At 43.3% G+C, this 27,500-nt stretch overlaps 2 protein-coding genes and 1 long non-coding RNA gene across 6 annotated transcripts in view; 1 reads left to right on the top strand and 2 right to left on the bottom strand.

Moving 5' to 3' along the window:
- The window catches only part of LOC121272036 (sorting nexin-27-like), a 112,511-nt gene extending 105,609 nt beyond the window's left edge, over positions 1–6,902 (top strand). The window contains exons 12-13 of one of the 2 annotated variants that reach the window (XM_041178418.1): positions 198–248; positions 4,963–6,902. In XM_041178418.1, the coding sequence (XP_041034352.1) occupies positions 198–248; positions 4,963–5,013 (102 nt within the window). In that variant the 3' untranslated portion in view covers positions 5,014–6,902. Of the gene's footprint in view, positions 1–197; positions 299–4,962 lie in introns of both variants that reach the window. The other variant, XM_041178419.1, reaches the window with a different exon arrangement.
- The window catches only part of LOC121272037, a 65,340-nt gene extending 53,335 nt beyond the window's left edge, over positions 1–12,005 (bottom strand). For both annotated transcript variants that reach the window (XR_005941841.1, XR_005941840.1), the window contains exons 1-2: positions 11,601–12,005; positions 7,839–7,943 (exon numbers count right to left, since the gene is read on the bottom strand). This is a non-coding gene — a long non-coding RNA (uncharacterized LOC121272037). The remainder of the gene's footprint in view (positions 1–7,838; positions 7,944–11,600) is intronic.
- A 4,220-nt stretch (positions 12,006–16,225) lies between these two features.
- man2c1 (mannosidase, alpha, class 2C, member 1) overlaps positions 16,226–27,500 on the bottom strand; it is a 105,833-nt gene continuing 94,558 nt past the window's right edge. For both annotated transcript variants that reach the window (XM_041178446.1, XM_041178447.1), the window contains exons 23-26: positions 22,840–22,919; positions 19,805–19,956; positions 18,528–18,631; positions 16,226–17,378 (exon numbers count right to left, since the gene is read on the bottom strand). In XM_041178446.1, coding sequence (XP_041034380.1) covers positions 17,267–17,378; positions 18,528–18,631; positions 19,805–19,956; positions 22,840–22,919 — 448 coding nt within the window. In that variant the 3' untranslated portion in view covers positions 16,226–17,266. The remainder of the gene's footprint in view (positions 17,379–18,527; positions 18,632–19,804; positions 19,957–22,839; positions 22,920–27,500) is intronic.

The raw sequence follows: 27,500 nt of genomic DNA, 5'->3' as shown, positions 1-27,500 counted from the left end.
CAGATTGTTGTTTGTAAAAATCTTCCTCACCGCTGACATTAAACTGACTGACCTGTAAATGCCACGTTTATCCTTTTTAACTGTTTTGAACGATGTGTTTTTTTTTAAAATCTCTTGCTGTCTGTCTTCCTGCCTCCCCTTTGACCCCTCTCCCATCCCATCCTGTCACTCTCTCACTGTCTCTGTCTCTCCCACAGATGGAAGAGGTTGGCAATGATGAAGATAATAGGAATAGCACCAGCCACATGGTACGGACATGGGGAATGGAGGAGCGCGTGCAAATGCTTTGATGTCGCTGGTGAGGCTGGCGTGTGACCCAGAGTTGTCCAGTTACAGATTTGTCCCTTAAAGGCATGCCTGAGGCTCTCCTAGAGAGCAAATATGAATATTGGTGTTATTGGATTCAGTCACTCCTCCCTACCAGTTACCAATATTAACATCATCAATTTAATCAATACCTTGTTCACAATGGTGATGTCTGTTCGAACTATCTGACCAGGAACTTTGGTGTTTTTGAAGAGACCCTTTTCTACCATTTGAAATTACTCCCCCAATTAATAATTACTCAATTAATAATTGGGTAGAGGAGTTTGAGGGGTGATCTACTCAAAGTACTTAGTCTTAGAAGGGCTTGATAGGTTAGATATGGATAAGCAACCTGCCCTGGTGGAGGAATCGAGGACAAGGGGCTCCAATATTAAAATTAGAGCCAGGTCATTCGAGTGTGAAATCAGGAAGCACTTTTTCACAAAGTATAGTAGAAATCTGGTGTTCTCTTCCAAAGGTTGGGGATCGATGGAAGTGTTCCAGACTGAAATGGACAGATTTCAGTCTCTCTAAGCTTTCTTTTATTGCTTGTGGTTTATTTGTTGCACCCTTTAAAATTGCTGCATGTAGCTTAAAGGGAGAGTTGGTTTTGCATGACTAGTTTCCCACACTCAGATAAAAACAAAAAACTGCAGATGCTGGAAATCCAAAACAAAAACAGAATTACCTGGAAAAACTGAGCAGGTCTGGCAGCATCGGCGGAGAACAAAAGAGTTGACGTTTCGAGTCCTCATCACCCTTCAACAGAACTGATTTTTCTTTACAAGGAGAGGGAAATATAAGCTGGTAGAGCCCCCCCCCCCACCTTAAACCAGCTTATATTTCCCTCTCTTTGTAAAGAAAAATCAGTTCTGTTGAAGGGTGATGAGGACTCGAAACGTCAACTCTTTTGTTCTCCGCCGATGCTGCCAGACCTGCTCAGTTTTTCCAGGTAATTCTGTTCCCACACTCAGTACGTTTGGGATCACTGCACCCACGCAGCTTTTAAGGAGCATTGATATTGAGGGAGTTGGAGCAACGGCAGGTAAATGGAATTAATCTCCAGATAAGCCCCGATTAAAGAGTGGAACAGTCTCGGATTGGAGGGGTGGGGGTAACAGAGTGGCCTCAAGTTGCTAATGTTTCTAAATGCAGCTGTGGAACATTTTGCAATGTGGCTGATGTCCAGTGTCTGGCTGACTCATGTTGGCTGCCCTGTCAGTTTCCTTCACTAATTCCCAGAGCCCCAAGGTTTTGAATGTTGGGAGGAGTGCACTGATGTGTGATGACCCCTGGCGTGTGGTTGGGTTTGTGCTCCGGGCCATTGGACTGTCAACTTGTTCCAATTCCCTCGATTCGTGAGTTGGGGGAATGGGAGTTTGCTACCCATTAGTTGTTCTGTTACCTGTCTCTCTGCTGTCTGTACCTAGCTCACTCTTGCCTCAGTTGCCCTCCCATGCTTCTGATTTTTTTTGGGTGTCCATCTGCATGATGTTTTAGTGCAGCATTACCAAAAAGCTGTTTAAAAAAGTATTGCTGGAGGGCGAGCATCACTGAAAGCTTCATCCCATCGCCATCAGATGGTCAAATACTTGACCCTGCCCAATACTGCTCGTGTGTAACAGTATCAGAATTCTCCCTCCTTTCTAGCCACATACAATTTAGGAATGGATTGGAAGTCCCTCCCTAACAGCACTGTGTACCCGCTCCAGAAGGATGCACCACCACCTCCACCCTGAGGGCAGTTAGGAATGATTGATAGATGCTGGGCTTGACAGCGACACACTCATCCGATGAGTGAATTCAAATAAAATTATGTTTAGGTGTCAGGGTGTAAGGTGCTTAAATTAGTCCATTTTCAGACTGTCTCTTATATCCCAGTCAAAACTGTATTCACTGTTACATAAAGTCAGTGCAGAACCATTTAGTGAATTGTACTTAACTCCTTACTTGTCTTAGTCCTGGATGCTGATGACAGGCACATGTTAACTAACTCTTGGAGAGAGTCAGGTTTACTTGTCTCTGCCCACCCCTGACAGTGATGGTGTGATGAACATTCCTCAGCACCCCCCTTGAATCAGTTTGGTACTTGGTGCAAGATTTCAAGCAAGCTGCACCTCTCTACTCTGAGGGTTGTCAGTCTGTGGACATCACTTCCCCAGAGGCTGGGTCATTGAATATATTCAAGGCTGAGTTATGTTCTTGATCAGTTAGGGAGACGAAGGTTACGGGGAACAGACAGGAAAGTGCGGTTAAGGCCGCAATCAGATCGGCCATGATCTTATTGAATGGCAGAACAAACTCGAGGGGCCGAATGGCATTATGGGGGTGGACAGAGACAAGCAACCTGACCCTCTCCAAGTGTTAGTCAACATGTTCCTGTCATCAACAACATCCAGCTCCTATATCTGGTGTTCTTGCATGTGGCCCACAGGCTGAGGTATGGGCACTCCTGTTGCCTCAAACCTGGGACTGAGGAGTGTCTGCTTAGACACTTGGGATGTTCGTCTGATATGGTCCAGGTAATTTTGTGAAGAAATTGAAGATGTTGAGAACCTCCACTTGCTGCCAAGGAGCCCTGGACAGAAATGAGGAAGAAGAGGACAGGGTATTAACTGGAGCTGGAACTGAACCAAGCAAATTTTGTGTTTGGAGTTGATGAGAGAGGGTGTTTCCCTTTGGTAAATGGAATGTGGTGCAAGTAAACAGTGGGGAGCAGAGTGTAGCTGTTGTGAGGTTAATTTTAGAATTTCACCTGAACAAGATAACACTTCCAGAGTATCTTTTTTTATTTGATGTGGGCATCACTGGCTAGGCCAGCATTTTTGCCCATCCCTAACTGCCCTCGTTCAGAGGGCACTATTTTTAAAGTGTCAACCACGTTGCTGTGGGTCTGGAGTCACGTGTAGGCCAGACCAGGTAAGGATGGCAGATTTCCTTCCCTAAAGGGCATTAGGCAATGAGATGGGTTTTTACAGCAATCGGCAATGGTTTCATGGTCATCGTTAGACTTTTAATTCCAGATATTTATTGAATTCAAATTCCACCATCTGCTGGGAACCCAGGTCCCCAGAGCTTTACCCTGGGTCTCTAGATTACTAGCCCAGTCTACGCCACCGCCTGCCCATAATCAAATATGCTCTCTTTAAGTTGGGGTCTTCTGGCAGTGTGCTTAATGTTAATTAATTCCAGTTGAACATCTGTAAGAAGTTTTATTCTCCCCTTCCAATCACATCCATGGCCGTTCCCACACTCCCCATCAAACCTCTACCCCACACCCTGACAACCAGAACAAACTGATGTTCATTTGCCCGTATTATGCACTTGGCTCTATCTGTAAATAATATTATCGTATAAGCCACAGCCTTGCAAATTTGAGCCCTATCTTCTTCTGTACTTGAGCCTTGTGTCTGGTGTTGGCTCCCAGCTTAATCCCTTAATTCTCTCTGACTTCTGCATGTGATGATTCTGTAGCTCCACTGACCTGATTATGTACATTGATTGTAATGCATTTGAGCACTGCAGATGTTAATAGATGTTTGTTGATATGAACAAGTCTCCTGAGAGAAATTAGGCTGTAGGAAAAAAGTCACTACTGTCTTGTACTTTCTCCGATTGATGTAGATCTTCAAAATGAACAGGTAAGGTTGCACAGCATAGTGTTTCAATTATGCAGTTTTGAGAAGGTTCTTTTTGTTAGAGGAGTTTCTGTTTTATCACCCTGTGTACTGATAGATCACTTCAACAGAGTAACAATTCCAATGGCTCTAAGCAAATATAATCTCACTAATTGGACGTAAGACTGTAATCGTGGCCTTGTTTAACCCTTCTTAATTTTGTTTGAGCATCTGGGAGAGGTTTTACTCCTCTCTTCCCAGCAAATCCCTTCCCCACCCCAACCAAAATCCACTGGGATCACTCTCTGTAAATGATAGTCTTGGCCATGTCACAGACTTACAGATGTGACAAGCCTGTGTTTAGGAGATTTAATGCCACGTCTGGCTGACCTGAGTTTAAGATAGCCAGTACAACATGTAACTTACCTGGAATTAAATGATTTGGTGTCACATCTGTCTGTCCTGGTGGTGGTGCTGAGATCCAGTGCAACAACTGACTTGTGTGCATTTAGGAGATTGGGTTTTGAGTCTGGGTTAAGCTTCTCTGAGGCTTTGGCATCAATAAAACACAGGAGTTCAGTTCAAACTTGAACACCTCAGCCAATCCAAATCCAATCTCTCTTCCGATATGTGGGAAGGTTGCCTCGAGTTGCTCAGATTTTTGAGCTGGCACTTGGTGGGAATGTTTGCCTGCGATGCCCCTCTGGTAAAATAACTGCACTGTTTGGAGTACCAAATAGACCTTGCCTCCTCTGGTAAGGCACTTTGATGGACATTGCCCATCAACCTGCCCTTCCGGATGAGTTTGGCACCTTCAATGGTGGGTGTGGGGAGGAGTTGCTGAGTTACTGGCTTGGGTGTTGGCTTCAAGATCTCTCTGTTCATTTTGAATTGTCCTGTGCGAGTTCTTGATTTGTAGGTTTTGTCATTAGAAGCCTGTATGACTCTAAAGAGAATCGAACACCTCGAAGCGTGCATCAGAGTTTCTGATTAACGTTCACCTCATTAATATGGATTTTCCTTTTTACCTCTCTTTCAGAATATTTTTCATGCAGCAGCAGCGAGGGGCCCCCGAGGTTCGCTGTCCTGAGGGGAGACCTCATTCTCTGTAGCATCTCAGCACCTTAGCATGAAAACTGAAGCAATTGGACCTTTGACATTGGGGATGGAGGAGGCACAGAGCAGCCCAAACCTTTCCTCAATGTAGCTGTGACATCAAAACAGTCTTCAAGTAGTCCATTCCTCATTTCATCACATCTTTCACTGTTGTAATGTTTCCACTCGTAGCCGCCTCTGTGAGTGATCAAGGAGTAACGTTTATTGGCAGTGCAGGACGCTGGGACACAATCTTCCTAACCAGAAGGAGCGACCATAGCATGTGGTCAATAGAGTACAGGAGGCCAGAGCTTGCTAGTCCTGAATTGTTAGCCTGGGACCAGTTGGTGAAGGGGCGAGCACTATATCTTGGCCAAGTTCTTAATTTCCAATCTAATGACTAGACAGACAGTGTAAGCTCCTACTTAATTGCAGTGTATTAGAGTCAGGATCCCTGCTTGTTATTTGGAGAGCTTCAGTCTCCAACCGACCGGACATTGAACGGAACACGTTTTTGCCACTGGATCCGAGCGTCAGTTCATCTTGACTACTTATCAACACCTGAAAATTGAGTTTATAAGTGGATATTCTCCCTTTGTTCAGATCTGACAGCAGGGTAGTAGAGTCTATCACTGGGTGCTCTCCAGCATGCAGCACGTACAGTCTTGTATTTCAGTTATATACAATGGGGATATAGATGGAGAAGTGTAGGAGCCTGGGAGTAGGGGAGCTTTTTCCTACCAAAAAAAAACCTCATTTTTGTTTTATATTGAAAACTAGAAAGGATGTTTTTTATTAAGAGCTATCATGCTCGGCTAAGACAGCACAAACACATTTAGGTGTATATGGGGCTCTTGCATTTTTGAGTACGTACTATACCATCCAGTCACTCATTGTCCAAAGCTGTATAGGAAATATCCACTTTTAACACGTGTGTGTGTGTGTGTGTTGTGACAGTGAAATCAATTGACAAGGAATGGGAAAATTGAGAAACCGTCAGTGTTCAGTAGGCTGCCAGATTTGTAATTAACCCTCTTTGAGTTCATAATTTTTTTCCCCCGTTCTTTGGGGACTGGTTCAGGCCAGTCACTTGGACTGTAAATGGTCTATGTACACTACCTAGGAAAGTATTTCCAATGCCCTTTATGTTGTGCACTGTTTCTGAAATAAGCAGTTACACAGCCTCGACATACTGCTTAATAACATAGCTATACTCCGTTATAGATTAGTCACCAGTCATCAGTGTTGGACATTGTGGGGTTTATGTTCCTTGCTGGCAGTGATGTTGATCTGCACAAAGTTCATCTTGTACTTTAGGAAGCAGGGAATTTAGTTGAATCATAGGGTGCGAAAGCCTTTGGGATAGTTTATACCAGTTCCCTGGCTGCCTTTTTTGTGTATCATGGCTTCCTCAAAGTTCACCAGCTGGGTGAAGACTAAAAAGCAGAACAGGCCAGTGTAAGTGAGGGGAGAGGAGACTGATTGTATGACACTTCAAAGCTTTAAAACTGCATAGCTCCTTTGCACAGGGGGGCAGCCTTGTAACATTTGAGGACCGATGGATCATTTTGAAAGTCAACTTTCTAAGCGTGGACCTCGTAACGAAGTCTGATGACAGAAACGTTGCACTAGGATCCGAAAGTCCTTTTACAGACAACTGGGAGACTGTGTATTACATTCAGTATGGGCCTACATGCAGGCAAAAGGCAGAGGACACACTACTACTTACCAGAGGCTGACTGTGGAGGGGAAGCAATTGTTTTTGTAAAAAAAAATCCTAGTCTTCTCAAAATTACCATGTAATTTCTTGAAAGCATCAGTGTTAAAGCTGCAATGTAATTATTTATAGATCCATAATTAAAGGTGACAACTGGTTTGTGTAAATGGCTGTCATTGAGTCAATTTACTTCAATTGTCCTCTCAGAAATGGGGATGGGGTGAGGTGGTGGCGTTCAATAGGACCTCACTTTTGAACCATAATATTCAATGGGGTTCCAGGAGGCAAAGTGTTGGAGCCTGGAGGAGCAGGGAAGCTTCTTCACTAGGACTTTGCCAAGAAAAAATATTCTTGTTTTATGTTGAAAGCCGGGAGAAAACCCAAGTAAACTGGGGATGACGTTTCTGAAACAAACATGTTAACAACGAGTGACCATCCTCCCTTGGCGGGGAGGATCGGGGGAAGGGAAAGAAGCTGGAATCATTTCGGAGACCTCGTTAGTTCCGAGATAACTCTGCTCGGCAGCGGGAGTTTGAAATCGAGCTGCTCCTCAATTGACCAGCCTTGTCGATGGGATAACTTAGTCAGACAGGCCTATTCCAGAGCACTGCTGATGATTGAACAGCTGCAATGGTTCACAGATGGGACCCTGAGGGCTAAACTGGGAATGGTTTTGAGTTGCCTTCAGCCAAGCAGTGCTAGGCGGTCCCCATTTGACAGGGTGATTGATTGTAGTTGCAGCAGCGATGGGGAGGTACCAAGAGAAAAGACAACTGTAAACAGCCAAAGAGACACATTAATATGTCAGTTTACACCTTTATTTCCACCATTTTTCCAGGTTTTTCATTGAAGCAGAATGTCTGGCCTACTGATGGGTTTGTGTGTGGGTCAGATGCTTAGCAAAAACTAAAATGCACCAAGCTTGATGAAGATGACGAATTATAAATATCCTTTGGGTTTTTAAGTGGAATCATCAGTTTTTTGGGATCACTTATTAGCTTCTGTAAACCCCTATGCGTTGGACTAAAGTACCAGGTGTGTAGGAAATCTCACATAAACTTAATTCTTCATTAGATGGTAGCCAATAAAAAGGGTTCACTCACCCGCCTCTTTAAGTAGTCAGTGCGTTGTAACTCTGGACTGTGTCCATTCCAGTTGTATGCTCATTTTCCAATCACTGCCATTTCTCATTCCAATCAGCGAGCAGCCTGGAGGAGCAGTTTCGGTCAATTTCAGTAATGTAATGTCTGGTGTAACATAATTCTTCTAAATAAATGAGAGCGTGTGCATTTCTGCCACTTTCCCTGATCACTTCTCAACCAAAAGTAATTCCCCAGTTGCTGGCTGATGGTTTGCTGAAGCAATTTCTAATTCCCACAAGGCAAATCTCCCTAATACGAAAATCAGTTATCAACACAGCCTCGAGGCTCTCTTGCTTTTATAGCAAGGCAGGGGACTGGCAGGTGACTCACTGTACTTGATAAAAGATACTAGTCACGGGTACCCTGTGTTAACTGCCCTAGGATATTACTAACAAGTATCCTCCAATGTTTAATGTCCCGTTTGGACCCAGGTTGTGACTTTGTAATCCCAGGCATGCGCGTTTTTACTGTGGTGTACCTCACCCAAAATGGTCCATAACGTCACGACACCTCAACTTGTCTTCTGCTCCCTCCCATTGGTTGGCAAGCCATTCAACAGCTCTTGGTGTGATGGTGCAAGATGATGTGAACTTAGCAATATAACCCCTCCATGGCTGCAAAATACCATTGCTGTAGGAACAGGTGCTGCCCAGTTAAAGAAATGCTGTGAACTGGATGGCAGCATTTCAAGTCAATAATTAAGAACCAGAAAAACACAATTTGGCTGACTGAGCTGCTTCATTGAGCTTCAACATCTCCCTTGAAACCCCTCTGAGAAACGTACTGGGTGACTCTCCTGATTTTGCTCTTTTTAAGGCTGCTTAAAATTCTGATCCCACTTTGCCCAAATTCCGATTTGTACATTGAATAATTCAGGTGAAGAAATCCCATTGCCCCCAGTTATCTCATTTTCCCAGGGTACCCAACCTGCTACCTTTTCATTTGGCCTTTATTGCAAGGTGGATACAGTATAAAAGTAGGGAAGTGTTGGTACAGCTTTGGCTTCCTTAAGGAGGGTTTTGCTTGCATTGGAAGCCGTTCAGAGAAGGTTCACTCAGCTGATTCCTGGGATGAAGGGGTTATCTAATGAAGAAAAGTTGAGCAGGGCCAAAACCATTGGAGTTTAGAAGAATGAGAGGTGATCTTATTGAAACATATAAGATTCTGAGGGGGCTTGACAGGGTAGATGCTGAGAAGATGATCGACCTCATGGGGGAATCTAGAACTAGGGGGCACATTTTGAAAATAAGGGGTCTCCTATTAAAGATGGAGATGATTTTTTTCTCTTGGAGGTCATTCGCCTTTGGAATTCTTTTCCCCAGTAAACAGTGAAGGCGGGATCATTGAATATATTCAAGGCTGGGTTAGATTTTTGATCAGCAAAGGAGTCAAGGCTTATGGGAGGACAGGCAGGAGTTATGGCCATGATCGTATTGACTGGTGTAATAGGTTCAAGGGGTTGAATAGCGCACTCCTGCCCCTGTATCTCAGACAAAAAATGGCACTGGAATGTTACCTCCGTGCGTTGGCTGAAAACATCACGTGCTGCTCAATCCTGAAACCACCTACCCTGTAGGTATGCTACAAATGGAGCTGAGCTGATGCTCATCTTGTTGAGATTGTTATTCTGAAAACTGCAGTGTGAAATATAAATATTTAAATTTGGTGTTTAACAAAAAGAAACATTTAAAAGTAGTAGCATAGAAATGGCTCTTACAAGAGCTTTGTCAGAGGTGTGACTCCAATTTGGCAAGTAGCCTGTGTACTATCAAAATAAAGATCCCTGCACTCTTCAACACCACCACAGCAGAGCAGCAACCACTTTGTTCATTTGCTTTCTCTTCTCCCTTGTACAAAACTGGAAGACACAGTAAATTAATTTTAAATATTGCAGTGTTTGTGTACATACTGATGTATTTATCTCATTGTAACTTTTTACTTTGTCCCACCATTGGTGGCTGTGCCTTCAGCTGTCTAGGCTCTAATCTCTGGAATTCTCTCCCTTAACCGCTCCACCTTACCTCCTGTAATGATGCCCCTTAAAACCTATCTCTGGTCAAGTTATTGCTCACCTATCCTAATATCATCTTTGGTTTGGGATCAATTTGTCTGATAATGCTCCTGTGAATGCCTTGGGACATTTTACTAAAGGTGCTATAAGAATGCAAGTTGTTACTAATTGATCTCCATTGGTGGCTAGTTCCTTTTATCTCTGACTACCACAGGAATCCATTACAGTTAGTTTGTCACTTTCAGGCCAGTTGCAGTTGTTAGTACAGAGGTGTTAATTGGCACGGGACAGCCATCAATATGAGTCAAAGCTCCTCCTGCAATACTTCACTCATAACTTTTAGAGAGCATCTTGTCACCATACACTACTGTCTCAACATAGAGCAGCGGACATCTAGAGGCTTTGGAATCCTGCCCTCAATCTCACCTAACTTTCTTCAAGGCAAGATGAAGCTGGCTTGCTTTTAGTTACATGGGCATCATTGGCAGGACCTGCATTTGCCCATCTCTGGATGCCTTTGAGAAGATGATCCACCACTTTGACCCACCATATGATTAAACTAGCTCTGGTGCAGTTAGGGTGATGTTATGTCTCAAGCTTGGATGGCGTAAAACATGGAGGGAACCTTGGAAGTGATGGTAGGCCCATGCATCATCTGCTGTTGGCCTTGCTGGTCGTAGAGGTTGTGGGTTTGAGGGGGGGCTGAAGGAACCAGTGTGAATTGTCTGGATATGACACATGGCAGTCAGTGTTCAGATGATGGAGGGAGTGGATTTTTAAAGTTGGGGGTGTGGGCTACAACTGTAGCTTGGAGTTTGAAGCCCAACACGGTTGGGGAACTTGAGAGAGGATCTCACTGTGTTTATTGCCTGTTGGCTGTCCCTAGATTCAAAGATGACGTTCTACTTAGCATTGCAAATTTCTGCCACGGGTCTTCATGTGACTGAGCAGGCTGATTTTCAACCGCATATCTTTGGACAGGACATGTCCCATAGATAGTGGGATTCAGAGTGCAGGATTTGCTGCTTTCTCGGTTTGATAATTAAGGTGTTGGAACTTTAAGTGTAGAATCTCTATTGCTCTCAGACTTCATACATGAGCACACTTACCCAGCAGCTAATGATGGTCGCTGTATGGGAACCTGGTGCTACATATCCTCTGCAGCCTTGAGGAGAATAATCTTCGTCACCGAGGTGATAAGCCACCAGGGTATAACTTGCACACCTTTTGCCTGCCTCATTTTCAGTAATGGTGTCTGTTATACTGATGAGATGAAGTAGAGAGGGGCATAAACCTGTTGGGCCAAATGGCCTGTTTCTGTAGTGCCATTCTGCAGGAGACAATGAAAATCTGCAACCCCCTTCCCATGTACATCTGAATAACTGGGCACATCTCAAGATCTAGACTTGTCCAATCCTGCAGTTTACTCATCTTTTACCCACTGAACAGCTGGCTGTCAGAGTAACAATTGTTTATAGTCAAGGCATTTGGTGAACTTACACCCCCCAATTAATTTTAAGTGGTTTGTCTCTAACCGCTGGAGCTTAAACCATGGTGAGCTGGCTTGTTGGCTTTGTGCTGTAGATTCTCTCCTATTTGCACTTCTAATCCCGTGCTCAACTTTCAAATATCTCATCTTGCAGCTTATTTTGTGTTTGTATCTTTAACAAATACAACTTCATTTCGTGGATAATGTCATATCTGTGGCTTACCTTCATGACCCGTCACTCCTGTTGATCCCCTTCAGACAGTTGGCTGTTTTCTTTTGGTAACTATGTAAGTGTTCACTTTGGGGTTTAGGGGTGTTCTTCACAGGTCCTTCGGACACTTGGTGTCAAATATTTTTACGTTGTTATTTTCTGTTTTCATTTTCCCAGTTAAGTGGCTCATTCAGGACTCTCATTGTAAATGGAGTTTTATTTCAATACCTCTAAAAGATGGGGCATATTCAAAAATGTGCTTTCCTCTGGTTTCGTTTGTTTTTTGTCAAATTAATGACCATTTTGCACGCTTTGAAAATGTAGCAATACAAATACATTGCTCTTGGTCCAGTTATTAGACCATAAGACATAGGAGCAGAAATTAGGCCATTCGGCCCATCGAGTCTGCTCCGCCATTCAATCATAGCTGATAAGTTTCTCAACCCCATTCTCCCACCTTCTCCCCGTAACCTTTGATCCCCTTACCAATCAGGAACCTATCTATCTCAGTCTTAATTACACTCAATGACCTGGCCTCCACAGCCTTCTGTGGCAATGAATTCCATAGATTCACCACTCTCTGGCTAAAGAAGTTTCTCCTCATCTCTGTTCTAAAAGGTCTTCCCTTTACTCTGAGGCTGTGCCCTCGGGTCCTAGTCTCTCCTACTAATGGAAACATCTTCCTCACGTCCACTCTATCCAGGCCTTTCAGTATTCTGTAAGTTTCAATCAGATTCCCCCTCATCCTTCTAAACTCCATCGAGTATAGACCCAGAGTCCTCAAACGTTCCTCATATGTTAAGCCTTTCATTCCTGGGATCGTTCTCGTAAACCTCCTCTGGACCCTCTCCAGGGCCAGCACATCCTTCCTGAGATACGAGGCCCAAAGTTGCTCACAATATTCTAAATATGGTCTGACCAGAGCCTTATAAAGACTCAGTAGCACATCCTGGCTTTTATATTCTAGTCCTCTCGAAATAAATGCCAACATTGCATTTGCCTTCCTAACTACCGACTCAACCTGCAAGTTAACCTTAAGAGAATCCTGGACTAGGACTCCCAAGTCCCTTTGCACTCCAGACTTCTGAATTCTCTCCCCATTTAGAAAATAGTCAATGCCTCTATTCTTCCTACCAAAGTGCATGACCTCACACTACCCCATGTTGTATTCCATCTGCCACTTCTTTGCCCATTCTCCTAACCTGTCCAAATCCTTCTGCAGCCTCCCCGCCTCCTCAATACTACCTGTCCCTCCACCTATCTTTGTATCATCTGCAAATTTAGCCAGAATGCCCTCAATTCCTTCATCTGGATCATTAATGGATAAAGTGAAGAGTTGTGGCCCCAACACTAACCCCTGAGGAACTCCACTAGTCACTGGCCGCCATCCTGAGAAGGACCTCCTTATCCCCACTCTCTGCCTCCTGCCAGACAGCCAATCTTCTATCCATGCTAGTACCTTGCCTCTAACACCATGGGCTCTTATCTTACTGAGCAGCCTCCTGTGTGGCACTTTGTCAAAGGCCTTCTGGACGTCCAAGTAGATAACATCCATTGGCTCTCCTTTGTCTAACCTACTCATTACCTCCTCAAAGAATTCTAACAGATTTGTCAGGCATGACCGCCCCTTGATGAAACCATGCTGACTTTGCCCTATTTTACCATGCATTTCCAAGTATTCTGAAATCTCATCCTTAACAATGGACGCTAAAATTTTACCAACAACCGAGGTCAGGCTAATCGGCCTGTAATTTCCCGTCTTTTGCCTCACTCCCTTCTTAAACGGGGAGTTACATTAGCAATTTTCCAGTCCTCTGGGACCCTCCCTGACTCCAGTGATTCCTGAAAGATCACCACTAACGCCTCCACTATCTCTTCAGCTATCTCCTTCAGAACTCTGGGGTATAATCCATCTGGTCCAGGTGATTTATCCACCTTCAGTCCTTTCAGTTTTCCTAGCATCTTCTCCTTGGTAATGGCCACCATACTCACCTCTTCCCACCAACCCCCCCCCCCCCACCCCCCCCCCGACTCTCTTGAACTTTGGGGATGTCACTCGTGTCTTCCACCGTGAAGACTGATGCAAAGTACCTATTCAGTTCCTCCGCCATTTCTTTGTTCCCCACTACTTCTTCTCCAGCGTCATTTTCCAGTGGCCTAATGTCCACTTTTGCCTCTCTCTTACCCTTTATATGTCTAAAAAAAACTCTTGCAATCTTCTTTTATATTACTGGCTAGTTTACCCTCATATTTAATCTTCTCCCTCCTTATTTCTTTTTTAGTTGTCCTCTGTTGCTGTTTGTAGGCTTCCTAATCCCCTGGTTTCCCACTGCTCTTCGCCGCATTGTATGCTTTCTCTTTAGCTTTTATGCTGTCTCTGACTTCCCTTGTCAGCCATGGTTGCCTCGTCCTCCCTTTAGTATGCTTCTTCTTCCTAGGGATGAATTTTTGCTGTGTCTCCCAAATTCCTCCCAGAATCTCCTGCCATTGCTGTTCCACTGTCTTTCCTGCTAGGCTCATCTCCCAGTCAATTCTGGCCAGCTCCTCCCTCATGCCTCTGTAGTTGCCTTTATTCAACTGTAATATCGTTACATCTGATTCCAGCTTTTTCCTCTCAAATTGCTGGGTAAATTCTATCATATTATGCTCACTTCCTCCTAAGGGTTCCTTCACCTTAAGCTCCCTTATCAAATCTGCCTCATTACACATCACTAAATCTAGAATTGCCTGTTCCCTAGTGGCTCCACCACAAGCTGCTCCAAAAAGCCATCTCGTAGACATTCCACAAATTCCTTTTCTTGGGATCCACTATCCACCTGATTTTCCCAGTCTACCTGCATATTGAAATCCCCCATGATCACTGTAACCTTGCCTTTCTTACACGCCTTTTCTATCTCCTGGTGTATCTTGTGCCCCACATCCTGACTACTGTTTGGAGGCCTGTACACAAGTCCGATTATGGTTTTTTTACCTTTGCGGTTCCTCAACTCTACCCACTCAGATTCTACATCATCTGACCCTACATCATTTCTTGCTATCAATTTCATTTCTTACTAACAAAGCAACCCCACCCCCTCTGCCAACCTGCCTATCTTTTCGATAGGATGTATATCCTTGGATATTTAGCTCCCAGTCCTGATCCCCTTGCAGCCATGTCTCCGTGATGCCCACCACATCATACCTGCCAATTTCAATCTGCGCCACAAGCTCATTTACCTCATTTCATATACTGCGTGCATTCAGATACAACACCTTCAGTCCTGCATTTCCAGTACCCTTTCTCATTGTCGTCTCTTTATCTGATGTGCTTGAAGTTAGATTCCTAGCCCTTTCCAAACACACTGTCCTACTTTGTGTTCTGGGGACTTTAATAGCCTCTCCTGGGCTCTCCTTTCTTTTCATTTTTATTGTGTTGACCTCAATGACTTTATCCTGTAACTTATTTCATACATGCCTTAGTGCATGTAGAAAATGTGCCTCTGACTTCATTTAAGTGGAGCAGTGACCGCTTACGTTTGTCACAATAGCAACGAAACCAGGATTCTAGCACCTCACCACTGATTAGTTTATGCATTTGTGTGCAATTGTCTGAATCTGGCCCTTAAGTGCCTCGTAGCTAATGTGGCTAGATCATTTTATCCTCCCCTCAGGATAAAAGTAATCATTTTAAATAATAATTTGTCTATTTTTTAAAAAGTGGGTTGGGACTACCCTGTTTGAACTTGGGCATCTAGTAGCTTAGAACTGACTTTGAAAACTTAGCCTCCTTTCTTTACTGTGTCAGTCCTATGAAGTGGAAAGCACGAGTGTCACCACATTTTACTGTGTGAAAACTGTGCCCCATAAGGAGCAGACTGCATGGAGCTGTTTGTCATCTTCTCCAACTGAGGAGGAATAATAGCTGGTTTGTAAAACCCCAATGTGCTAACATCTATTTATGAAAAACAACTAGAAGAAAAGACCGGCAGATCTCTGATTTTTAACAATCCTACAGGAGCAATTTCCATTTATTCCAGTGATGTGTTCACCAGCTGCTGTATCTAACCTTGTTTTCCTGCATTGATTGCCATATCGCTGGCTTGTTGCAGTATTGAATACACAAGTTAACTGTAAATGAGGAAACGCTGTATCAGCAGTTAATCTTATTCCTATGTAGACATAGAGCAGAGATCTCTGTTTCCTTCATGTAACACGTTTCCAATCTGGCAAATCTGAAGCTTAATAATTTGTTATTACAAACAATCTGGCAGTGATGGGCTGAATTGCTTCAACTCCATTTTATTGCTTTTGTGATATCGGCTGGTACAAAGCATGAAGGGTTTTGATTAAAATAGATAGGGAAGTTTTCTATTTTGGTGAATTTATCTTCCTCTCCTCTCTGTTCTTGTGAACAGACTCTGTAACTGTTCCTGCAGGAGCCCATACAGTATTCCAAACAGGAGGGTATAATACTGCTTTTTTCCTCATAGCAGAGTGCTTGAGTAACAGCCTCCTTGCAAAGGCATGTTTGAGATGAAATATGAAGCAATGGATTACAGTGCATGAGGTGCCTCTACTTTGGAATTGGGGAACCTCTGCCATTGTCTTTCTAGCCATTTCTTGCCAAAAACCAAGACTGCATTTATTCAGTCGTTTTGCACCATTGTGAAAAAAAGATTTAATTCCTTTAATCATTCTGAACAGCATTTGAATATCCTGACTTTTTAAAAAAATGCTTAGGAAGTACAGTTTGCCATGTATAAGTTTTAACAAACTGGAGAAGAGGTCTACAGGACTTTTTTCCCAGGCTGGAGATTTGCATGAATGTTTCCTAAAGGAAAGAACAGGCCTTGTATTTGCTCTGATAGTTGAGATGCGGTGGTTTATAGTCACCGAACAGTGCAAGGGTCAGTTGTGCTTCATCACCCGGTCTCCATCCCTAACTCAGCCCATCAGCTGCTGAAACCTGCTTGCCTGATTTTGGTACCTGTAGCCTGGACTCTTGCAACTCTCCTGACTAAAGTCTACCCTGTGTAAACTCTGCTGTCCCTATTCTAACTCTCATCACATTCCAATCATTTCTCATCCCTGTCCTTGCTGATTTGCATTGGATCTCACTCTGGTAGAAGTCTAGATTTCAAAATTTTCATCCTAGTGTTCAAATCCCTCCCTATTCCTATAACCTCCAGGAACTCTGCTTCTCCCATTCTGGCCTCTTGTGCATCCCTGGCTCCCTTTGACCTTCCTTCAGCTCTGGCATTCCCTTCTTAAACCTCTCCATCAAGCTGCTCCTTAAAACCCAACTCTGAATAAGCTTTTTGTTTGTCCTTCCTAGTTGCTCATTAATTAGTTTGAATTTCTGACTGATCACAGAAGCAGCAGGGTATTTTACTATGAAAAACATTGTATAATACCAGGTCTTTCTGCTCAGGCACTACATTCGAACTTCAGCCACATGTGAAAACCTGCAAATAACTTGATTGCAAATCACAGTCTAGGTGCAAATCACACTCTAGGTACAAACAGTAGGGATGTGTAAGAAATGATCAGGCCACAGCTTTTTATACAGAGTAATGATACTAGTATTTTGTGTTGGTGATTTCATTAAATACTCTCCATTTGCTGCACAGTATGCGTGATTTTGTTGTATTTAGGAACTGTTTCTTTTTAAAATATCAGTGTTGATCATATGATGGAGCTCAGAAAATGAGCAGGAGGGAACGGATTTGGAATGGAGTGAAGGAAAGCTGGATTTGAAAGTCAGTGATGGGGACAGCCTTGGTTGCCAGAGGTTGTTCCAGAAGATCACACCTGCAGAGAATAGAAGTAAACTTAAGCTTCAGCTGGCACGCAACAAGGGAAGCCCAGAGAGGTAGCAGTATAATCATTGTCTAAAGAACATTATTTTACTCATTAAAAATGACAAAGGATAGTCAGAGCTGGAATTAAATTGCAGGGCCAAGTGGATAATCTGCATTGATTCAAGATCAGAGATGAGAATCACAAATTCTCAAACATTTCACATCACCAAATGAAAGGATGTCAATTTGTAACACATCCCTGTTTGATCAGGATGTCTTGGAGCAGTCAGGATAAAACAAGCTGAATTAATATGGGGCACACGTTCTTTCACTGCACTGAAAAATCCAACAGTTGAAGTCAATTCATAGTTTTTCTCCCCAGAGCTAGAAGACACCTTAGATTTTCACAAGCGGTACTAACAAGCTCGGCCCTAACTAACAAGCTCGGTACTAACACTCAATCATGGAACAAAATGTTCTCTCTAACTCCTGGAATATATTTTCATTGTGATTAAGCAACAGTTTTCTGGGGTGGCTAATCTTTCCGGTATTACCAGAGCTACTGTGACTGATGGTAACTCAACAAGTGCAGGGCTAGATCCAGCAATGCAAGATGTGGAACATCCATTGCAGAGCCTTCACACAATCACTGAGCAAGCTTGTGTCTGAGAAGGTTCTGGGTTTAAGGCCCACTCCAACAACTTCACAAAATTGAGGCTGACACACCAGTGCAGTGCCAAGGGGAGTGCTGCACTGTCTGAGGTGCTGTCTTTCTGATGAGATGTACAACCAGGGATCTGTCAGCCTGCTATTGGATGGATGTACAAGATCCCATGGCACTATATTGAAAAACAGGGCAGTGTCCTAGCCAAAATTAATCATTCACCCGACACCTAAAACAGATCACACTGTGGGAGCTTGCTGTGCACAAATTGGCTGCTGTGTTTCCTACATTGCAACAACACTTCAAAAAGACCTAATTGGCTGGAAAGTGCTTTGGAATGTCCCACGGTCACAACAGGTGCCATATAAATACAAATTCTTTCACTAACTACTAATTGTACCAGTTGTATATGGCAGGAGCAGGACCAATGGCCTGAGACATATTGAAGGAGAATGGTCACAGATTATACACATTCCCACAGTGACAGCTACTTACCAGATTGCTTGTTTAACAGGAAGTGAAGTATGCAACCATGTGACAACAGTGCTGCCATGTGACTCGTAGAGCCTAATTACCAGGGCATTTTTCCTGTCTTCTGCCTGTTGGGAAGAAACGTCCATGGATCAGTTCATAGAATATTTGACTCCCTTTACTGGGTCAGAGCCTCCATCACAGTGGGAGTGCAGCTCAGTTGCTTCACACAGAAGTACCCATTGTATTTTAACTTTTTTATTTATTCATGGGATGTGGGTGTCGCTGGCTGGGCCAGCATTTGTTGCCCATTCCTAATTGCCCTTGAGAAGGTGGTGGTGAGCTGCCTTCTTGAACCGCTGCAGTCTCTGTGGTATAGGTACACCCACAGTGCTGTTAAGGCAGGAGTTCCAAGATTTTGACCCAGCAATAGTGAAGGAGTGGTGATATATTTCCAAGTCAGGATGGTGAGTGGCTTGGAGGGGAACTTCCAGGTGGTGGTGTTCCCATGTGTCTGTTGCCCTTGTCCTTCCAGATGGTAGTGGTGGTGGATTTGGAAGGTGCTGTCCATGGAGCCTTGGTGAATTCCTGCAATGCATCTTGTAGATGGTACACGCTGCTGCAACTGTGCATCGATGGTGGAGGGAGTGAATGTTTGTGGATGGGGTGCCAATAAAGCGGACTGCTTTGTCCTGAATGGTGTCAAGCTTCTTGAGTGTTGTGGGAGCTGCACTCATCCAGGCAAGTGTGGAGTATTTCATCACATTCCTGACTTGTGCCTAGTAGATGGTGGATAGGCTTTGGGGAGTCAGGAGGTGAGTTACTCACCGCAGGATTCCTAGCTTCCGACCTGCTCTTGTAGCCACAGTATTTATATGGATATTCCAGTTCAGTTTCTGGCCAATGGTAACCCCCAGAATGTTGATAGTAGGGGATTCAGCAATGGTAATGCCATTGAATGTCATGGGGTGATGGTTAGATTCTCTCTTGTTGGAGATGGTCATCGCCTGCAGATTTTCTCACCTCTCAGAACTTTTCAAACAACTATTTATCCCTCCAAAATATGTTGCCACCATACAGCAACACTGACAGCTGCTGCTCGAACCACAACCATCTTACTGGCTGAAAGATGGTATAGGGACAATAGATTTGAAGAGTCAAAGAAACCTTTAGGACTACTGCCTGAACCTGTGGTACCATCTAAAAAGTTTTATTTTGCAGTAAATTATTAAAATTTTACTGTATATAAAATTCTGAATGGATTTTTAAAATGTGACAACTTGCACTTTTCCGATATTTACCTGTTTAATAGTTTCCAGAATAACAGCAGGAGACCGGATCGAGAAAGCACTCCAGGAACTGGAAGCACTGACACTGGGTTCAGCAGGTACAATATGCAAGGGGTAGTTAATGTTGTATGCAAACTGAATCACATTGGCCTCTTGGAAAGAACCTGCAGGAGAAAGGGAACAGGCCAAGTCAGGGCAAGGACTATAACTGAGATCTTTGGGAACGAATAGTTAAAAAATAAGTACCAACATGTTCTGATTCAAGTCAAAAATCACCATGTTAGGCATCCAACTCTAGTTCAAAACTCAAATCAGTACTGCAAGGTCAGGCATATTAAGTCATGGTCAGTATAGGACTGGTGATTGCAAATAGTCACAGGTGGATGGGTTCTATAACAGCATAAAACTTCTTGCAAGTTCATACACTATGCTGCAATATCACATGCCCAATGCAGAGCCAGTGTGCTACTCCTCCATGTACCATTCTGCAGCAGGTCTGGTACTCATCCATGCCACATGCTTACAGCAGAATAGATTACATGCCCCTCCATAGGGTGTGATTTGTATTGTTACATGTCCGATAACACTTCATTTTGTGTGTCTGAACAGATACAGATTCACATACTGATATGTACATATTACTACACAAATATAGCATTACATGCCCATCTGTGTAGCCTCTCCGCACAGATACAGGTCAGTATTCCTTACTAACTGGTTGCACGGATACAGATTTAGGTACTGTTACATGATGCACTGCTAAAGCCTGGCTACACCTCCCCCTGTTCTGGCTACATCAATACTGGTTCACACCTCGCTGGGAGTGAAAGCTATATTGATAACGAGTGCAACAGACCTCTCCTACCAATGTCACCCCTCCAGACTAACCTCTATGAAACTCTAAAGCTCGACAGAAGAGGAGTACAAAATTGACTACCAGAAGGCAGGGAACTTCAATGGAGATGTTACTTTGCATGACTATTGTAAGATGATGTACATTTAAATCAACTATCAGATACCCAGATAACCAAAAGCTAACTCAAAGAGGTGGTCTTAAAGGAGGAAAACAAGGTGGAGGGAATTCCAGAACTTGGGGTCCAGGGAACCAAAGGCAACGGCCAATTTTGGTGGAACGGTTAAAATTGGTGATACTCCAGAATTAGAGGAGCACAGAGATCTTGGAGGGTTGTGGGGCTGGAGGAGATTGCACAGATAGAGAAGGCCAAAGTCATGGAAGGATTTAAAAACAAAGATGAGAATCTTAAAATCAAGATGTTGCTTGACCGGGAACCATTGTAGGTCAGCGAGCGATAACAGGGGCGAATGGGACTAGCAGCAAATTAAGACATGGGCAGTAGAGTTTTGGATGACCTCAAGTTTACAGAGAGTAGAATGTGGGAGATCAGCCAGGTGTGTATTGGAATAGTTAAATCTAGGAATAACAAAGGCATGAACGAGGGTTTCAGAAGCAGATGAGCTGAGATAGGGGCAATGTCGGGTGAAGTTATGGAAGTGGAAATAGACAGTCTTAGTGATTGAACGAATATGTAGTTGGAAGCTCATCTCAGGGTCAAATATGACATCCAGATTGTGGAGAGACTGGCTTAATCTCAGACTACTGCCAGAGAGAGGGTTGATGTCAGTAGATAGGGACTGAAAACAATGGCTTCAGCCTTTCCAATATTTAACTGGAGAACATTTCTGATCATCCAATGCTGGACGTCGGACAAGCAGTCTGATAATTTAGCAACAGTGGAGGAGTTGAGAGAGGTGGTGCTGAGGTAGAGCTGGGTGTCATCACCGTACATTTGAAAACACTGTGCCTGCAAATGATGTCACCAAAGGGCAGCATGGAGAAATAGGAGGGAGGCAAGGATAGATCCTCAGGACACCAGATAAGCCATTGCAAGTGATTCTCTGCCTATGATTAGATGGATAAGAATGGAACCAGGGTGGGTGTAGTCCTACCCAACTGGACAACACTGGAGAGGTGATGGAGGAGAATGGTGTGGTCAACAGTGTCAAAGGCTGCAGAGACAGGCCAAGAAGGATGAAGAGGAATAGTTTACCTTTGGCACAGTCATAATTTGTCACTGAACTACAGAAGGAGACATTAGAGCAGATGACCAAAAGCTTGGTCAAAGAAGCTGGTTTTAAGGAGCAGTTAAAAGAGGAAAGAGATGCAGGGAGGGAATTCCAAGACTTGGAGCCTAGCTGGCTGAAGGCACAGCTGCCAATGGTGGAAGGATTAAAATTGGGGACGTACAAGTATCCATAATTGGAGGAGCTCAGTTATCTCACTGGGTTGTACCACTGGAGGGGATACAGAGATAGGGAGGGGCGAGACCATGGAGGGATTTGAAAACAAGGATGAGAATTTTAAAATTGAGGTGCTGCTTAACCTGGAGCCAGTGTAAGTTCAGTGAGCACAGGGCTGAAGGGTGAATGGGACTTGATGTGAGTTAGGATGTGGGCAGCTGAGTTCCGAATGAGCTCAAATTTATGGTGTGAAAGATGGAGGGAGGCCAGGAGGGTCTTTTCTCCAAGGATTGCCTGTCTGGTTTAGTGGGGGCTCTCTTGCTCTGACCTGCCAAGTTCAAGACCACTCCAGAATTTGAGCATCATCTAGAATGGCACTTCAGTATTGTATTGTATTGCCAGTGGTGGTCTTGTTGGATAAGATATTAAACTCTGGCCCAATCTGCTAGTTTCAGCCGATTGTGAAGTTGCAACAGTCCCCCCTTAACTAATGTCTCCAAAACTCCAACTGACCAATTGATTGTCTCATTGCTGTCTGTGCTCAGCAGACGAGGACTGCTGCATGGACATCATAACAGTCACTGCAATTCACAATCGCTCATGTCATAATTCACTGTGAAAGTATTCTGAAGTTTCTGACAGCTGTGTTAAGCTCCCAAGTACATCAACTTTCTCTAGCAGCCTGTGCAATTCTTCCTCTCTGGTTGGTGCGAAACTGGAAATACAGCAAGCATATATTATCCATATATTCATTAGTGGAAGAGGCAAGATCACTTGGATTTATTTACCTGCATGGGGCATGATAGCATAAGTGAACTGATGATGACCCAGGTCAGCCGTGGCATCTGGTGCTTTCGGAGCTCGCAAACTGCAAGTAAAAATAACACCATGAATGCAGCCAGTGGATTGGGGTTTGGCTGGAAGATCTTGACATTTGACTGAAAAAGCAAACACACAGCCAACACTGAGTGTACCTTTCAGGACGTGTGACTCTATGTTTGTTACCTGTGTAATTTCCTATATCTCTGCTGCAAAAAAGACAGATAACCAACCCATACAGATACCATCACCCCGTACAGATATGGGACGGGTGCCACCAGTCTGTGGTGGGGGGGGGGGAGAAACCCAGAGGCAGTAACCACTAGATAGAGAGAGCTATCCAATCCAGTCCAGAGTGCAGTGGCTATGTTCTAAGAGAAATCAAAGTGTTACAGCACAGGAAAACAGATAAGTGACTGGTTATGTATTTTGTTATAGTAAGGTTTACAAGCAGGAGTAAAGGATAATGGGAATAGCAGTGTTTATTAATTATAAATTAATGACAAATAAATTAATTAACAGATAATAAAGTTGGCAGGGCTAGTGATGTGTTGTGACTGCAGAATGTGGGATTTCCTTGACGCCGGGGTAATCCAGGGCAAACACGTCTGCAGTAAGTGTCTCTGGCTCAAAGAGCTTCAGCTCAGAGTCATTGAGCTGGAGGCCGAGCTACAGACACTGATGCATCACGGAGGGGGAAAAGTTACCTGGACACTTTGTACCAGGAGGTAAAAAGTGGGTACCAACGATGTGCGTAGAATTTGGAAACAGGTTCTGCCTAGGGAGTATGAGCTGTTAGGAGCCAAATTAAAAGGCAGATTCTCAAAGGTAATAATCTCTGGATTACAACCTGAGCCACAAGCAAATTAGCGTAGGGCAAATCAGATTAGAGAGTTAAAAGCGTGGCTCAAAGATTGGTATGGGAGAAATGGGTTTCGGTTCATGGGGTACTGGCACCAGTACTAGGGAAAGTGGAAGCTGTACTGTTGGGATGGTCTTCACCTGAACCGTGCTGGGACCAGTGTTCTGGCAAGTCAAAACTAGGGCGGTACAGAAGGCTTTAAACTAAATAGTGGGAGCAAGGGATCAAGCTTGGGAAGATGTGATAAATTAAATAGAGAAAACAAAGTAAAAGAGCAAGGTAGGAATAAGAGAAATGATGATCAGAGTGTGGCAGGAATGGGCAGAGTGTACAAACCTAAGAGTCCACCAGCAGATAAGGCTACAGGTTACAAAAAAAAGTAAAAAGACAGAACTAAAGGCTCTGTATCCGAATGCATGTAGCATTTATAACAAAACAGATGAACTGACAGCGTAATTAGAAATAAATATGTATGATCTTATAACCATTACAGAGACATGGCAGCAGGATGATGAAGACTGAAGGTTGGACATTCAAGGATACATGACATTTAGGAAGGACTGGAAGCTAGGAAAAGGTGGAGGGGTAGCTCTGTTAATTAAGAATGACGTTAATACAATTGATCAAGACAAGGTTCTGGAGATCAAGATGTAGAATCAGTTTGGGTATAGATAAGAAATGGTAAAGGTAAAAAGTCACTTGTGGGAGTGGTTTATAGGTCCCCTAACAGTAACCATACTGTAGGGTGGAGGTATACAGGAATAAATAATGGGGGATTGAGAGAAAGGTACGGTGATAATCCTGGGTGATTTTAATCTACATATAGATTGGACAAATCAGATTTGCAAAGGTAGCCTGGATGATGAGTTCATAGTGTTTTTGGGACAGTTTCTTAGAGCGTGCTGCTATTTTAGCACCAACCAGAAGGCAGGCTATACTAGATTTAATCATTTGCAATGCAAGAGGGTTGGTTAATGACCTCAAGTGAAGGCGGCCTAAGTAGCAATGATCATAATGTGACTGAATTTCACATTCAGTTTGAGGGAGAGAGGAGTGGATCTAAGACTAGTGTTTTAAGGGCAATTATGAGGGGACAAAGGCAGAGCTGGCTAAATTTATGAACTAGGAAATTAGGTTAAAGGATAGACCAGTAGAGCTGCAGTGGCAGACATTTAAGGAGATATTTCAGAATACTCAGAAATGATACATTCCAGTGAGAAAGAAAGACTCTAAAAGGAAGGATATGTCATCTGTTGATAACAAAGAAAGTTAAAGATAGTATCAAATTGAAAGAAAAAGCATATAATTCCATAAAGATGAGTGGCAGGTGAGAAGATTCAATAGAATATAAAGCGCAGCGAAGAATGACTTAAAGATTAATAAGGAGGGAGAAATTATGAGTGCAAGAAAAAGCTAGCTTGAAATATAAAAACAGATATGAAGAGTTTCTACAGGTATAGATACAAGGCAGATACCATCACCCTGTACAGATATGGGACAGATACCATAAAAATAATATTTTCTTTTATATAATGCTCCATGTTGAACCCTCTGAAAATACTTCAGAATTAATTTATTGCGTGAATCATAGTGCGAGGGAATCTTGAACATCTATCTCTTGATATCTATCTATCACTGGATACATTAACAGTAGCCTACTTCAATTCTTTTTACTTATACATGGACAAATGTTTGTCCAGTGTCACAGTAAAGGCTCACGATGCCATTCAATTACTTGTTAAAATGGTCTGAGATACAAACCAGAGTGGCCATGTTTTATTTGACTTTCCAACAAGACATATATGAATTGTAACAGGCAAGTCTTGAGATCTGTCGGGCTACTCAACCTGCCCCCTCTGTGTCAGTCTATTGCCAGATGGTCAGGGCCCAGGATTGTTAACAGCCATGGAGGAGTCAATGGCAGAGTGACCCACCTGAGATATGAAGACTGTAAACAGATGCCTGTGAAGGCAACACAGACAACATTCATTCATTGTTCTCTGAGAAGGGACAAATGAAAGAGAAAAAAGCCTATTCAAATTGAGTCCAGCTATTATGGGACTTGGTCCCCCACCAGACTGGCCACATTTGGTGGTTTCACCAAGGACTTCAGCTGTGATTTTATTGGTTACCACATTGAGACCCCTTTAATGGGTAATACAGTGGCTTTGGAAAATATTCAGAGAAAAGCTATGAGAATAATTCCTAGCTTAAGAAACCACAGTTACTCAGACAGGCATCGAGTCTATTTACTGTAGAGCAGTGTAGTCATGGAGATGGCCTGACAGTGATGCATAGGCAATGAAAGGGCTGGTAGTGTTCCTACTAATCCTAAAAACAAAAAAACTGCGGATGCTGGAAATCCAAAACATAAACAGAAATACCTGGAAAAACTCAGCAGGTCTGGCAGCATCGGCAGAGAAGAAAAGAGTTGACGTTTCAAGTCCTCATGACCCTTCAACAGAACTTGAGTGAGTCCAACTCACTCAAGTTCTGTGGAAGGGTCATGAGGACTCGAAACGTCAACTCTTCTCTCCACCGATGCTGCCAGACCTGCTGAGTTTTTCCAGGTAATTCTGTTTTTGTTTTCCTACTAATCCTGTTTGACAGACTGGGGAAGACCAGGCACGAGTTAAAATTACTCAGGAGTCAGAATAGATTGAATGTTGGGCAGTTGTCCTTTTCCCAGTGAGTAGTGAGCCTCTAGAATGGGCTCCCATCTGTTGTGCTGGATGGTGACTCTCTCCATTGCTTTCAACAGGAACTGGGGCAGCTCCACACTGGGACAGAGATCACAGCAAATAAAAATGGAGTGGTTTTACACATAACACTTGGCCCATATGACTTCCTGGACTAGTTTTGATCATCTGAGGCAGTCAGAGCGGAATTTTAAAAAATATCTTTTTCCCTTATTGAGTTGTTTCCTGCTTTTTTGCGTCTCCCAGGAGGTTACAGGGCTGCACTGTGGGCCAGTGTATAGTCACAATGTTCCAGCCATCATGAATATGGGTTTGATGGACCATTCCTGCCCTTTACTTAGACATACATGCAGCGTAGTTAAATAATCTGATTTTCTATTTGTTCACCTAAGATGTCACTACCTGATTCTATTATTCCAGCCACACCTAACCCAGATGTTTCTTGATGATTTCAGGGCCGTTTTGTCCAAAATCTGAGAGCTCTGTAGGTTCCCAAAAATCCAGCATTCCCACTATCTCATTCATTCACTAAAATACAGACCTCCTTTCCGACCTGCTAGTTCTACTGTTTGGTTTGAAGGTATACAAATGTCCTATGATCATCAGAAGATTATATGAAATTCAAAGATGGTCAGGGCACATACACCCAGCCCCTAACTCCTGCCTGATCCAAGTCCCATTCCCTCCCAATCCTAACTTAACTCTTTAGCGGCTACTTAGTGAATAGTGAATGGAGCTGTCATATATATATTTTTATAGTTGGCCACTTTATAAATACAACTAAAGACAGGTTTCACTGTATGTTCAAGAATAAACTACCCTTTCAACCCTCTCCTACTTCCATGTGAGTTCCATGTAAATCCAGGCCCAAGTTACAAGAGTTTTCAAACCCATTCAATCACCTTGCATTGCAATAGCGTAACATCAGATTCCAACTGACACAATAAGAAACATTTACTTGTTTAGATGTACTTACACATCATAACACTGCCATTTCCTTGACAGCGGTAAATCTCTTGATTTTCATCAGGTACTTACAGGGATAGTGTCATTGTGTTTCGATGCACTG

This window comes from Carcharodon carcharias, chromosome 32 (genome assembly GCF_017639515.1).
Source record: "Carcharodon carcharias isolate sCarCar2 chromosome 32, sCarCar2.pri, whole genome shotgun sequence".
NCBI lineage: Eukaryota > Metazoa > Chordata > Chondrichthyes > Lamniformes > Lamnidae > Carcharodon > Carcharodon carcharias.
The sequence above is the reverse complement of the archived record's forward strand: the minus strand, read 5'-3'. Positions and strand labels throughout refer to the sequence as shown.